We start from the raw sequence: 12,593 nt of genomic DNA, 5'->3' as shown, positions 1-12,593 counted from the left end.
GGAAATTAGGCCCCCAACTCTCGAAACGCCATCATCAAATCCTCAAATTTGCTCCAAAGAAATTTCATCTTGCGATCCCACCGGCGACCACCTCCTGCACTCGCGTAGCCTCGCTCCCCGTTGGTTCAGCCGCTCTTCTCTTTTTCAGCACATTCTCAATAAACGCCTCCCCAGCTTTGTAGCTGCTCCGTACCAACGGCCCACTCGCACAGTACAAGAACCCCATCTCCAACGCGCGCTCTTTCCACAGCTCGAATACATCCGGCCGCACATATTCATGCACGGGCATGTGTCGCTTCGTCGGACGCATGTACTGCCCAAACGTCACGACGTCGACGTTCGCCGCCCGCAGCTGCCGCAAGGCGTCCCACATCTGATCCTCCGTTTCACCCAGCCCAAGCATCATCGACGTTTTGGTGATAAGCGATGGCTTTGCCTCCTTTGCGGCTCCCAGGACTCGTAAGCTCTGCTGGAAGCTCGCTCGGCGGTCGCGCACCTGCGGAGTCAGGGCTTCCACCGTCTCGACGTTGTGCGCGTACACGTCGAGTCCAGACCCGGCCATGAGCTTGACCATTTCCAGATCGCCGCCATAGTCGCCAGTCAGGCACTCCACGAGGATGTTGGGGGCTTTCTGTTTGATCTTCATCACGGTTTCGGCAAAATGCCTAGCACCGCCATCTACCAAATCATCACGGTCCACCGCCGTTAGAACAACGTACCCCAAGCCCCACCTTGATAACGCTTCCGCGGTATTTTCCGGCTCATGCGGGTCTAATGGAGGCGGTGTCCTCGACGTCTTGACGCTGCAAAATCGACAGCCCCTGGTGCATGTATCACCCATAAGCATTATCGTAGCCGTAGCCTCAGATTTAGAACTACCGCCCCAGCACTCGGAGATATTAGGACATCGGGCCTCCTCGCAGACCGTGTGTAGGTTAAGCCCTCGCAAATCATTTTTTATACGTTTGTAGTTTCCGGAATCCGGAATAGACGTCTTCAGCCACGGAGGCAGACGCGTCATCGGCTTCTTCTTGCCCTTGGGGCCGACGAGTGCGGTCTTCAACGCATAGGCCTCGGCGGGATCGACGATACGGGCATTGTCGCCAGCAACAAAGTCGGAAAACGAAGGGCCGGCATTGAGCCTGTCTTGAAACGACGTGCGAGGCCGTTTAGAAGGAGAGGGAGTAGACGAGGTAGATGATGAGGGCGGGATGGCGGGATCTGGCGATGCAGTAGTCGCATACGTCTTGGAAGTCGAGGCAAGGCGGAGCGAGACCGCTGGGCTGAAGCATCTTATTCTACTGGCACAAACAGCCATGACCAACTGCGGGCGTGTTAGCTGGCTAGAGGACAAAGATAAGAGGGCTTTGCAGCGTCTATCGTTACCTCTGCAGTCTTCTGTCCGATATCCGACGGCACTTTTGAAAAAATAATTGTTAATCGCCGCTCTCCGATTCGAAGCGCTCGGAAAATCGTTCTTCCAACGTGATCTTTCGACTGTTCACAGTGCAGTCAAATAGGCCTGATGAGATGCTAAACGAGAGACTTATACCGGTTCACGTTTGCCTCGTCTTTTGCCTGTCTCGCGCGAGAGTGATGCTCTTCGCCATCTCGCCGTTTCTTCTCCGGTTGCGCGCCGGAGAATAAGCTTCCCGGTGCCGCTGCAAACAGAGCAAACTCGCCGCCAATCGAAGCTTTCGCGAGAAATTGAGAGAGCTGTTGTTGCGAGATTCATTTGATAATCTTTAAAAGGGGACTTCAAGTCTCGCCTGGCGCTGCGATGCTCTCTGAGAGCTTTATTGCATCGTTCTCGTCTCTCAATGCTTCTGCGCCGCCTCCATCGTCCGCTCTCAAGGACGTCGGAATCTGCATCTATGAATTCCAACCGGATTCTTCCATACGCGCAACGTTGAAAAAGAGCTCCACGGAGCCTAATTGTTTGGCTGTAACCGCTTCTCATATATTTGCCGCGCAGGCCGGCAAAGCTGTGGTCAATGTGTACAGCCGGGAGCGCGGAAATCAGGAAGCCACAATTCCTTTCTCGGAGCGAATACGCAGTGTTGCGATCGCAGGCAAAGACCATGATGGGAACGCTATATTAGTGCTAGGCACAGATGGTGGGAGGCTAATACTGTGGGAGGTCTGAGAAGTCTGATTGAAATGACCTTGAGAGAGCCTATGCTAACTCATGCTTCAGGTGTGCACAGGAAGACAAGTTTCTACGCCGGCAGCGCACTTACAGCCCATTACCTGCCTCACCGTCGATATAACCAATAATTTCATTTTATCTGGCTCAGAAGATGGCAGTGTACACGTTTGGTCTTTACCTGATTTGATTTCCTTTTCAAAGCCCCATTCTAGTGGGCAGGGCATGCCGGCATCGAATTCACCGATCCGCAGCATCACAAACCACTCCGCCGCAATTACTGGCATTGGCACTGGCCATAGCAGCAATAAAAGTAATATTGCTATTTCCATCTCAAAGGATCGCACAGCCATTGTTTGGGAGTATCGAACGGGAAAGATTTTGCGAACGTTCCTTCTCCCTGGAAATCCACTCTGTCTTACCATCGATCCCGCAGACAGGGCATTTTACGTTGGTTATGATGACGGGAGTACCCAACTAGTTGATTTTTTCAAAAATCCATCTATACAAAATATCCTTTACGATGCTTCACAACAAGCCACCCCTTCCCAGCTATCCGCCAGCGACCGCTGGCTACCGCCTTCTACTGATTTTGGGACTGCGGAGTGTCTTACGCTATCTTATGATGGAACAAGTCTTCTGTCGGGTCACCGGGGAGGAGATGTGCTTTCCTGGGATATATCTAAAGGAAGATTCTCGTCAACCGTATCTTCGTTCAATTATCCTGTTACAAATATCCACATGCTCCCGCCAACAGGTTTACCAAAAACTATCCAAGAGGTAGCTGTCCATAACATTGTGAAACCGCGGTATGACCCTGCACTATCAAACACTCAGGCTCCTGAAGACAGAATTCCTATCGCGTACTCATTTACCGCCCAACTTACCTCCTCATCCCAATACGACACTGAAAATGAATTTGCTGCTGCCCTTTCTCATCCTTCGTTTCCGTCTGATCTATTATTCGAAGGACTTGTCGAATTGCATGCTTTACGCACAGGTTCACAAGATCCTTCCCTCAAACAGAGTACTAGCATGGAAATCGATGAAAAATTACCGTCTGGTGACGTTTCTCGACTCTCAGCTCTTGAAGAAGAAATTCAGTCACTCAAACGACAGCTTTCTGTACACGAATCGACCCACAAGTCTGATACGGTTAAAATGATAAAGCTTCAGGAATACATTTCTGGCCTAGAGGATCTCAACAATGACCTGCTCGATAAGCAAACAAGAGCTCAAAAAGCTAAACTAAAAACACAAACTAGTAAAAATGAAAATGCTTTGAAGAGACGGGAAGCGTGGTTCCAAGCCGAGAAAAGTGGGAAAAACGGGGATACAGTTATGAAGGAAATGGTGGATGATGACTCAGAAATGAGCGAGTGTGACGAGACGAGCGGTCAAGACTAAGGATGTCGCCTGCAATTTGGAATGTGCATTTTCTATTTAGGGGTCATTTTCAAGCGCGAGGCGTTTACGGGCTAAACGGTGGCGCTGGGAGAGAAAAGTGGTTTAACAAAGATCTCATTTTATGGGTGGTTGTCCAATGCTCTATTTAAGCAGTGCCGAAGGATATTTTTAATCTCTGGACCCTGTTTTTCCCAGACTAACCATGATATGAATTGATCATATACAAGAAGGTTGGCTCAGAAGGCCAATCCTCTGTTCGCAATATAAGTGAGGGCATCAGTCGCGCCCCTTCGTCACCGCAACCTCTCTCAAGCCCATCAATCCTAGCCAGACAGCTTCTTCTGTTCGAATTGTCCTACTACCTTGCCCTGGCAAAATGTTGACCCAGTAATCAAACAAGCCGCCCACGTCTCCCGGCTTGATGCCTTTTTCTACTAGCTCAGAATCGACTTTAGCAGCAACCTCCAAGCCCGCTACTCCACCAAATACAAGTAGCAGGTGCTTATATTGTGGAATTTCTTCTGGATTTTGTAGAATATCGACAAGTGGTACTCCTCGTTCAGAAGTTCCGAAGGATAAATCATATCCACCGTCAAAGGGGCACTCAGTGAATACGCTTGACAGCGAGGAGCAACGGCGGATGGAGTAACCCCAGTAGTACCCTGCTTCTTCTCGTGGAGTAGCGGGATCAACGGGATCGGCTCCATCGGCGGGATCTTGGCTTTTGAATTTGAGCGTGAGACGAGTGTGAGGTGGAATCGAGAGATCGAGAAGGCGAACAGGTTCTGGAAGACCTGTTTTGACCAGTGTAATCTCGTCTTTAGATAGACCGTCTTGGGAGAATGCCCCTTGTTCTCGCTGCGCCTTTGAGAGCTTTTTACTTTTCTTCTTGACAGTTTTCTCCGAAGCATTTTCTTCCACCCCGTAATTCTCACCCTGTATCGTGACAGCCTCCCGATATTCGCACCATTCGTTGGCCCGAATATGGTGCGGCATATCCAAACTTGGTAATGTACCTGCTGTCCTCAGATTCGGATGCATGGGGAATAAATCCCGTCGTAGATGCGGAGGCGTCTCGAGGTAGGAGAGCACATGTGTCAGGAAATGGCAAGGGTCGGTAAAGGCCGTATACTCCATTTCATGCGGCTGGCCATTTCCGATAGGTTGGGGGCGAGGCTCATCTTCAAATATAACGATTTCATCGACGCAGAATACCGCGAGGGCGCGTGCAATGGAGCCGGCAAGGAAAGTCTTTTGGTCATGCGATTTGGCACTGCCATGAAGCCGTCAGCATTCAACCATACCTTGGGTCCAGAACAAAAGAGCATACTTAGCAATAATGCTACCCGGGAGCGCCACACTCAGGGTATGGGATCGCCCGCATTGCGGCGTGAACACCGCCGTTGGCTTCGACGTATCTGGAGAGTCCTCATGCTCGCGTGAATTCGCCTCGTGGGAAATCTTCCGTTTCTGTAACAATTGCCCATTAACTAACTAGTGGATACGGCGCTGGTGGCTGAAGTTCTGACCTTGGAGTCGTGCATAATCGGCCAGACGAATACTGTCTCGTCCTTGAAGGGATTGAAGCCCTCGAATCGGAAAGCCGCGCGCGGCTCCGCAGCGTCAAAGGCCTGGCCAACCGTCACGTGCGCATGATATTGAAAACTCCAGCGTTGAAGTAGAAATCGATATATTTTGAGTAGTAGATCTACAACTAGTTATTCTAAACTGACCAATGCGTTTGGATACATTCAGTATGCTGCCGAACCTGGCGCACTGGAGTCTGTTGTCTGCTCCTCGTTGACAATCTTGACTCCAGCACTCGCGCCTATCCTATCAGCCCCCGCCTGAATCATCTTGATGCAGTCTCCGGCGGTCCTGACGCCTCCGCTAGCTTTAACTTTGACTTCTTTGCTCACCAGGTCACACACCGCCCTCATTAGGGCCACATCTTCGACACGAGCACCGGGACCATTGAAGCCGGTGCTGGTCTTCACGTAGTCGGCACCTGCAAGGCATGACACCACACTGGCTGCAATAACTTGATCCCTGCTCAGCTGCGATGTCTCCAAAATTACCTTCAGGGTAACATCTTTAGCCGCGTTTCTGACCGCCTGTACGTCGTTAAACACAGCTGTGTACTGCCCTTCCTTGAGTTGCACATAGTTCATGACCATGTCTAACTCAGTGGCGCCATTCTTCGATGCCTCCTCGGCCTCCACCGCCTTTTTGTCGGTGGGATAAGTGCCTTCATGAAATCCAACCACGCACGCGACACCAATCGGTGATCCTTCGAGATTTTTAACCGCACGGGAAACGTAGCTTGCTCGAACACACACCGTCGCAAAATTGAATTCGCGCGCTTCAGAGCATAGAGTATCAATTTGGAACGGCGTAGCAGAGAGGGAGAGTTGCGTGTGATCGATCGTGCGTGCAAGTGCGGTGAGTTCAGGAACTGGGCGGCTCGTCAGGGGTATCGGGGTTGGGAGAGAACCCTTGATTTGCGAAATGCGCGAGGCCCACTCTTCGTCTGATGTTGGTAGCGACATTATTGCAGATTCCAGGGCCTAGACTGTCTCGAATGCAGTTAAATAATTCTGTTTGTCAGTGGTGAATTCCTCCAGCGTAAATTGCCCAGAGTTGGTGACGACGCTGGTTCCCGCCGCCGCTCCAGCTCCGCAGCTGCACGTGACGAGATTTAGAGCTTCGCAATGGCACGAATACATCCCGTCTGTTGGTCAAAGCGCTTTGCTAGGGTGGAATCCTGGGGGGATTTTGGTGGTGGGCAGGACTCATGGTTTCCTGGCGGCGAGCGGCGGGGTGGTGAGCGGAGCATCTAATCCGCCAAGTAGGAACTCAAAAACGGGCAACTCTCGAGTCTCGCTGCCGTCGTAGAATTAGCATGACGCTTACTCTCTCCGTTCTCTCTCCAGTTGACTGTTGGGGCAGCTGAAATCGATGGTATTTGGCTATATTTTGGTCAAATTAGCTTCCTCGGGGTCATAGAAACGCCCAAATGCCCTTGCCTTAACCGCAGCTGGTCGAGATTTGCTGGATGTAAGGAACGGAGTAACTTTGCAAACAAAACCTGTGCACGTCTACTATATAACTGAAGGAATGGCTTCAGAAAAACGTCCAGAGGTATACCTCGGGTCTCGATGCAACAAACAGCGTTCACGGGTCCATCTTTACGGTCATATCATCTCTGATATCCTGCTCAAGCTATCCACAGCTCCTGCACTCAGGGCCTCTAACATCGTCGACCCGGCCAATCCGTTTTGAAGGTCCGTCAGTTCCACCACCACCAGTGCCGCTTCCCCATCCCCAGCTGCCACCACCGCCTCCGCCTCCACCTCCACCGCCCCCGGGAGGCCCGCCGCCGGCACCACCCCAACCGGGCCGCGTCCCTCGTATATTCCTGCTCGGTGGGCTTACAACGTTGAACCTCGAGTTCTGGGCAGCCGAGTAAGGGTCCAGCTGAAAGGAGACAATATTGATTAGCAGGGGCATGATTAGGATTGACCATTGCGTACCGAGAATAGGCTGACAAAGTAAAGACCAAGAATGGCATATATCGAGTAGATGAAATTTCCAATTCTCACAGTAAGGGGCGGGCTGTGGGAATATTAACATGCGCGTTTCAGCTCGCAGCTTGGGAAGCATATCCTACCTTGGAAGAACTTGTCCTCTAGAAACGTAAGGCTTGTTGGATCCAGGTGAGCTAGCCATGATGAAGAAAGTAATAACTCCTCCGCTCTAGCTCGTGGGCTTTTGTTCTTAAAAGTTGAATAACAAGCAATCTGTCATTGTCAAGCGGTTTGGTATTCGGCGGCGGTGATGAACCGGATTATTGATATGCCGATACCGCGTCAAAGGCGCTAAAATTAGCAGCCGGAGCCGCATGCGCGCGGCTATAGTCATTTCCAGCCAATCTCAAGGAAGTTTGGTTTATGTAAGCTGGCATTTGTTACATAATCAATAACCTCACCTAAAGCCGGAGGAAGCTCTGGATAACCTGATGCTTCATACGCCATATTCATTTTCAAAAACACCGCATCCTGTGCTATATTAGATAGCTCAAATTTCACGAACTAATTGAATAAATCAGAGTCCTACCGTCTGACGCCCATCATGTCTAATGGGACGCTGTTCAAACCAGACAAGGACTTCACGAAAGATGTTGACCTACAAATTCCTGAGGCCCAACAGCTAGCAAAGGCATGAACCTCAATTCTAAATATCAGTCTAGAAATTGAACCCAACTAATTCAATTTTTGTAGACAAACATACAAGCCGCTATCGACAAACTACTTATTTTAGAAAAACAAGCCAGACAGGTACCAGCATCCGATATACACATCTCTTCGTTCCAACTAACGAATTTGCGGCAAAGTCATCCGATCTACCTTCCACATCTCGGCTTCTAGTCGCGATCTGTACACTCTGCAAGGATGCCCCGGATTGGTTGCTACTAAATGAGCAGGTCGTTGCTCTTTCGAAAAAACATGGCCAGCTCAAACAGGCGACAACAAAAATGGTGCAGGAAGTGATTAAGTTCTTGGACGAAGCACCTAATATGGAGATCAAACTGTCTTTGATCGAAACACTTAGAACCGTTACAGAGGGAAAGGTAGGGCTGACGAAGATTGACGAGATTATGCAGCCTTTTGCTTATTCGATCTTCCCTAGATTTTCGTCGAGGTAGAAAGAGCTCGCGTAACACGGATTTTGTCCGAGATTAAGAAATCTCAAGGAGACATCGTTGCTGCCGCCGATATTCTCTGCGAACTCCAGGTTGAGACGTTTGGCTCCATGAGCAGGAGAGAGAAGACAGATTTTATTCTCGAACAGGTCGCCTTATGTATATCTAGAGGGGACTGGACCCAAGCCAAGGTTCTCAGTCGAAAAATTAATACGAAATACTTTGCTCGGAAGCCTAAGAAGACACCTGAAGAGATCGAGAAGCAGAGGAAGCTGGAGGAAGAGCGTGAGCGGCAACGAAAGCCGGACGAACCACCTGTGGAAAAGGATGAGGATGTTACAGACCTCAAGTTAAGATATTACGAGCAACAGATTATCATAGCAAACCATGAAGACCAATACCTTGAGGTATGCAAGCATTACCGACAGGTTCTCGACACCGTTTCCGTAGAAGAAAATCCAGACCAGCTTCGAGCAGTAAGTTTAACAAATTCTTTTTCTTCGTTTCCTAACTAATTAAACGCCAGACTCTTCAACGTATCATCTATTACGTCGTTTTATCCCCGCACGATAATGAGCAATCGGATCTCTTGTACCGCGTCAAGGCTGATTCTCGAAACTCTTTGGTCCCAGTCGAGGCCCAGCTGATTAAATTCTTCACCACCCACGAACTCATGCGTTGGCCTATGGTTTCGGAGCAATTTGGTCCTCATCTCTGCAGCACCGACGTTTTCGATGTCCAACCAGGCCATTCTATGGATGATAAGCCACACCGCAGATGGCAAAATCTCCGCAAACGAGTTATCGAGCACAATATCCGTGTGATTGCTAAATACTACACACGCATCCAGACGAAGCGTTTAACTGAGCTTCTCGATCTCGATGCCGCCGAAACGGAGAAGTATATCAGTGATTTGGTTACGTCAAAGACGATCTTTGCAAGAATTGATCGTCCAGCGGGGATCATTAACTTCGCTACGCCGCGTGATGCAGATGACGTGCTGAACGAGTGGAGCGGGAATATGAAGAGCTTGTTAGGATTGCTTGAGCGTATCGATCATTTGATTACCAAAGAAGAGATGATGGCTCGCATTGCACCAAAGGCGAGGGCTCGTTAATTGTTTTTGTGAATTTAGCGACTGTATGCTACCTTTGGCCAGGGCATCGCTGCTCTGGAATAGCACAATAAGTACTCTATAATGATACTAGTCTGCAAACTCCGACTTTTTGGGTCTATAGATAGCTTTAGGGGTCTATCCCCGTCGCCAGCCATGGGCTTCGATTTCCAATTCATATCCGTGGGGTAATCAAGTCATCCCCTAGGTTTCCAACAATTGATTAGAACGGCATGGCCATATCTTCCACCGGACTATCGATCTCCGACTTACCACCACCACGGCGTATCTCGCTCTTATCCAGGCCACCGCCCAGCTCCAAACACTCCTTGATAAATTTGGCAGCTCCGTCCAGATACGGTCTCTGGCACGGTAGAAAATGGCCTCCTGGATGCCAAATCACCTTTCCTTCTTTCTCCGGATCACCCGCACATGAATCGATTAGAAACCGGCTCCGACTCTCGTCAACTATGGCATCTAGGCTGCCCAGGACGTGCAGGACCGGCGTACGAATCGCGGGGCGCTCGTAGAAAGCACGATATCGCGCACCCGGTGCGCGAAATCCAGAATAGCAAATGGCAAATTTCAGAGGAGGCTGCGTTAAGCCTAGAAAGGGAGTAGGAAAGGAGACACCGGAGACGGTGCCGATGACTGGCTGCGGCAGCTGCGTGGGAATCGGCTGGGCAAAGCTCCCTGAAGCGCGGGTGAGCGGCGAGCTGTTGTTCTCCGGCTTTGAGAAGTATTCAAATGCTTCCTGTCTTCCGTCTTCGAGCAGGCCGGCAAGCATAGCGGCGAAAGCGGCGCCCTGGGAGAATCCGATTACGCCATCGAACGGGCCCTCGTCTCTCAGTACGTTCGCGACAACTTCCAGGCCGCAGTCGAACTGCAAGTATTCGGGCGGGTCAATGCCGGTGACACGCCGCCACCACGCGTAGAGCTCTTGCGACGAGCGTTCCTCCGATTCTGTCGACGAGGGGCGGAAGTTGGGGATGTCGGCGGGGTCGAGGCGGATGGGGCCAGAGGGGTAGGAAAGGATAACGGAGTGCAGAGGAAACGACTTCTGGAGATGCTTCTCAAGGGCCCGTGTTTTGGCTCGGAATAGCGGTCCAGATTGTGTGTAGCCGTGCAGCATGAGGATCTTGAGGACGGGTTTTTCGGCCGCCATTGCTCTCGTTCTCGTCAGGGCTGCGGGAGAAACAGAATGAAAGCGAGGCAGAGGCAAGGAGTATGTTGAGAGGCGCAGAAGCAGCCGTGGAGATGTGATAACAAGAGAGCAGCTCGCGGAGACCAGCCGGGCGCCCATCAAACTCGTAATCGACGGTGCGCGCTGGCGGTGGTGTTGGATGGCGCTTGCCTCGGCGTAACGGTTTTAGGCGCGGCGGGTTCGGCCACCAACGATGCCCGCCCGGTAGGGCCGCAGGATTACAGAGTGAGAACACATCTCCAGTAGAATAAACTGCTTTCATTGATGCTGTGACTAAAACTGTCTGACTAAACGGCTTCACGAATCCCTCCCAGAATACAAAGTTAAGCGTCGTTATAGAAATCCATGCTGGAGAGAGCTCCACAAGGCAGGCGATTGATATACATAACTATAGTTAACCCAGAGTCGGTTACAAGCACTGCCAAGCATGAAAAGCAGTGACAGCGACAGGATGCCTGCTGTTCTCAATTCCGCCTTTACTTCTTCGTAACGTTGCCGCTTGGAGAAGTATACGTCGAACTCCCCTGGCCGCTGTTATAGTAGGTACTTCCATTGGGGTTGCTGTAGTAGTAGGATCCGTTGCAATGTGGGGTTGTGTTGAGCTACTATCATTAAACCAAGATAGTCAAGTATAGATAGGCTCACGTATTGGAATAGTGGTATGAGTTGCTGTTGGCAGCTCCGGATCCATAGTCACGAGAGCAGTAATGGTTGCCCTGAAGTATGCAAGGTTAGCAAGATGAAATGGGCACAATCCAAGGGGTATGTCAAGCATTGTAGAAGAACGAACCTGGCTGTTGGTCCCGGAGGACGTGTAGGTGAAGCCCTTGGAGTTACCGCTGCTGTTGCTGTTGCCCGACATGTTTGCGGAATGGAAGTCTGAGTGCTTGGTATCGTTGAGGGGGGTAGTATGCGAGGTGTGTTTCTGGGGACGAGGGGACGTGAGGGAGTTTTATATCTCCCCTCCCGCTTGACCGCTGTTTCTGGATTCACCCTCAACGCTGACTCCGTCAATGCAACTCTAACCAAGCCACCAAAGGAGCTGACTGGCCGGCAGCTGCCATGACACACCCGGTCAATACACCGTTGTTTGGCCTAGATGATTCCTGGAAGAGAGAGAGAGGGGTACATCCTTGCGCTAGGAAAAGGCCGCGCTTCCTTTCAGGACCATGCCGGCGAAAAGGACTATAGGACTCCATCCACCTCAACTCAAGAAGACACGAGGGCACAAACCAAACCGGGTAGAGCTGGCGCTCGACTGGGAATCAATTCTGGGTCCAAAGTTATAGAATATTTTCAGGTTGACACTCAGAAAACGTCTCTTGAAGGCGGGTGTTCAACATGACAAGGGGGGGTGGTCGCCTACTCCATATATGGAGCGGACTTAACGTATTCTTGGCTCTGGAAGCTTTGGTCGTAAACTTTACGATCGGGTCTTTTTACAGGTATGTATGAAGGGCCATGGCATGAACCTGGAGAAGGTTCCAGGAGGATATAATTATCAGATGGCACATATGAAGTACGAAGCAAAAACTAGAGAAGGAATATGAGGGAAACTCATTCAATAAGAAACACTGATCATAGCATACAAAGATCCGCCCTGTGGTCCCAATCAACTATGACTGGGCTCCACACACAAGTCGAACCTCTCGAGTTTGTACACGGTCAGGAAGGTAGGTATCCTCAATGAAACAGCATAGGTTGCCATGAACCTAATTCAGCCAGAAGGCACCGCTAAGAATGTCGCAAAACAAGACAATTCTCAGCCAGCACTAAACAAAGGCCCAAGGTCGTCATAGACAACTGCATCCATTTCTCCTGTCCCTCTGAAAGTGTCGACGATTGAAAACGAGTTCCTGGTGATGATTAAAAAGCAAGACGAATGGCAGTCCGGGGAGCGAAGATGCAAGGCAGCAGAAGCGAGGCGAATATTTGTGCAGACGAATAAAAAGCGCGGTGAACAAGGGTCATAAGAATCGCCAGATATCCGGAACTCCTCCGCCTTTTCCGAAGCGTGTTG

The 12,593-nt window shown here is 50.5% G+C and overlaps 6 protein-coding genes across 6 annotated transcripts; 2 read left to right on the top strand and 4 right to left on the bottom strand.

Annotated features, from left to right (window-relative positions):
* Positions 1 to 64: 64 nt before the first annotated feature.
* Positions 65 to 1,318, bottom strand: LOZ57_001882 (uncharacterized protein; the record flags this gene model as incomplete). Its single annotated transcript, XM_049250964.1, has 1 exon — positions 65 to 1,318. One exon carries the CDS (start codon positions 1,316 to 1,318, stop codon positions 65 to 67), a length of 1,254 nt encoding a protein of 417 aa, XP_049109814.1.
* A 462-nt stretch (positions 1,319 to 1,780) lies between these two features.
* IPI3 (Pre-rRNA-processing protein ipi3) lies at positions 1,781 to 3,553 on the top strand (the record flags this gene model as incomplete). The annotated part of the gene is made up of 2 exons (XM_049250963.1): positions 1,781 to 2,140; positions 2,198 to 3,553. The coding sequence occupies 2 exons, from the start codon at positions 1,781 to 1,783 to the stop codon at positions 3,551 to 3,553; spliced, it is 1,716 nt and encodes a 571-aa protein (XP_049109813.1).
* Positions 3,554 to 3,829: 276 nt separating this feature from the next.
* On the bottom strand, positions 3,830 to 6,102 carry LOZ57_001880 (uncharacterized protein; the record flags this gene model as incomplete). The annotated part of the gene is made up of 4 exons (XM_049250962.1): positions 3,830 to 4,826; positions 4,884 to 5,023; positions 5,083 to 5,261; positions 5,322 to 6,102. 4 exons carry the CDS (start codon positions 6,100 to 6,102, stop codon positions 3,830 to 3,832), a joined length of 2,097 nt encoding a protein of 698 aa, XP_049109812.1.
* A 673-nt stretch (positions 6,103 to 6,775) lies between these two features.
* On the bottom strand, positions 6,776 to 7,282 carry LOZ57_001879 (uncharacterized protein; the record flags this gene model as incomplete). The annotated part of the gene is made up of 3 exons (XM_049250961.1): positions 6,776 to 7,030; positions 7,087 to 7,168; positions 7,224 to 7,282. The coding sequence occupies 3 exons, from the start codon at positions 7,280 to 7,282 to the stop codon at positions 6,776 to 6,778; spliced, it is 396 nt and encodes a 131-aa protein (XP_049109811.1).
* An 805-nt stretch (positions 7,283 to 8,087) lies between these two features.
* Positions 8,088 to 9,372, top strand: RPN5 (proteasome regulatory particle subunit; the record flags this gene model as incomplete). The annotated part of the gene is made up of 3 exons (XM_049250960.1): positions 8,088 to 8,183; positions 8,243 to 8,731; positions 8,782 to 9,372. 3 exons carry the CDS (start codon positions 8,088 to 8,090, stop codon positions 9,370 to 9,372), a joined length of 1,176 nt encoding a protein of 391 aa, XP_049109810.1.
* Positions 9,373 to 9,592: 220 nt separating this feature from the next.
* On the bottom strand, positions 9,593 to 10,534 carry FSH3 (Family of serine hydrolases 3; the record flags this gene model as incomplete). The annotated part of the gene is made up of 1 exon (XM_049250959.1): positions 9,593 to 10,534. The coding sequence occupies one exon, from the start codon at positions 10,532 to 10,534 to the stop codon at positions 9,593 to 9,595; it is 942 nt and encodes a 313-aa protein (XP_049109809.1).
* Positions 10,535 to 12,593: the final 2,059 nt, after the last annotated feature.

This window comes from Ophidiomyces ophidiicola (assembly GCF_022830035.1).
Source record: "Ophidiomyces ophidiicola strain CBS 122913 chromosome Unknown scaffold_5, whole genome shotgun sequence".
NCBI lineage: Eukaryota > Fungi > Ascomycota > Eurotiomycetes > Onygenales > Onygenaceae > Ophidiomyces > Ophidiomyces ophidiicola.
This window is presented reverse-complemented; position numbering and strand designations above follow the sequence as displayed.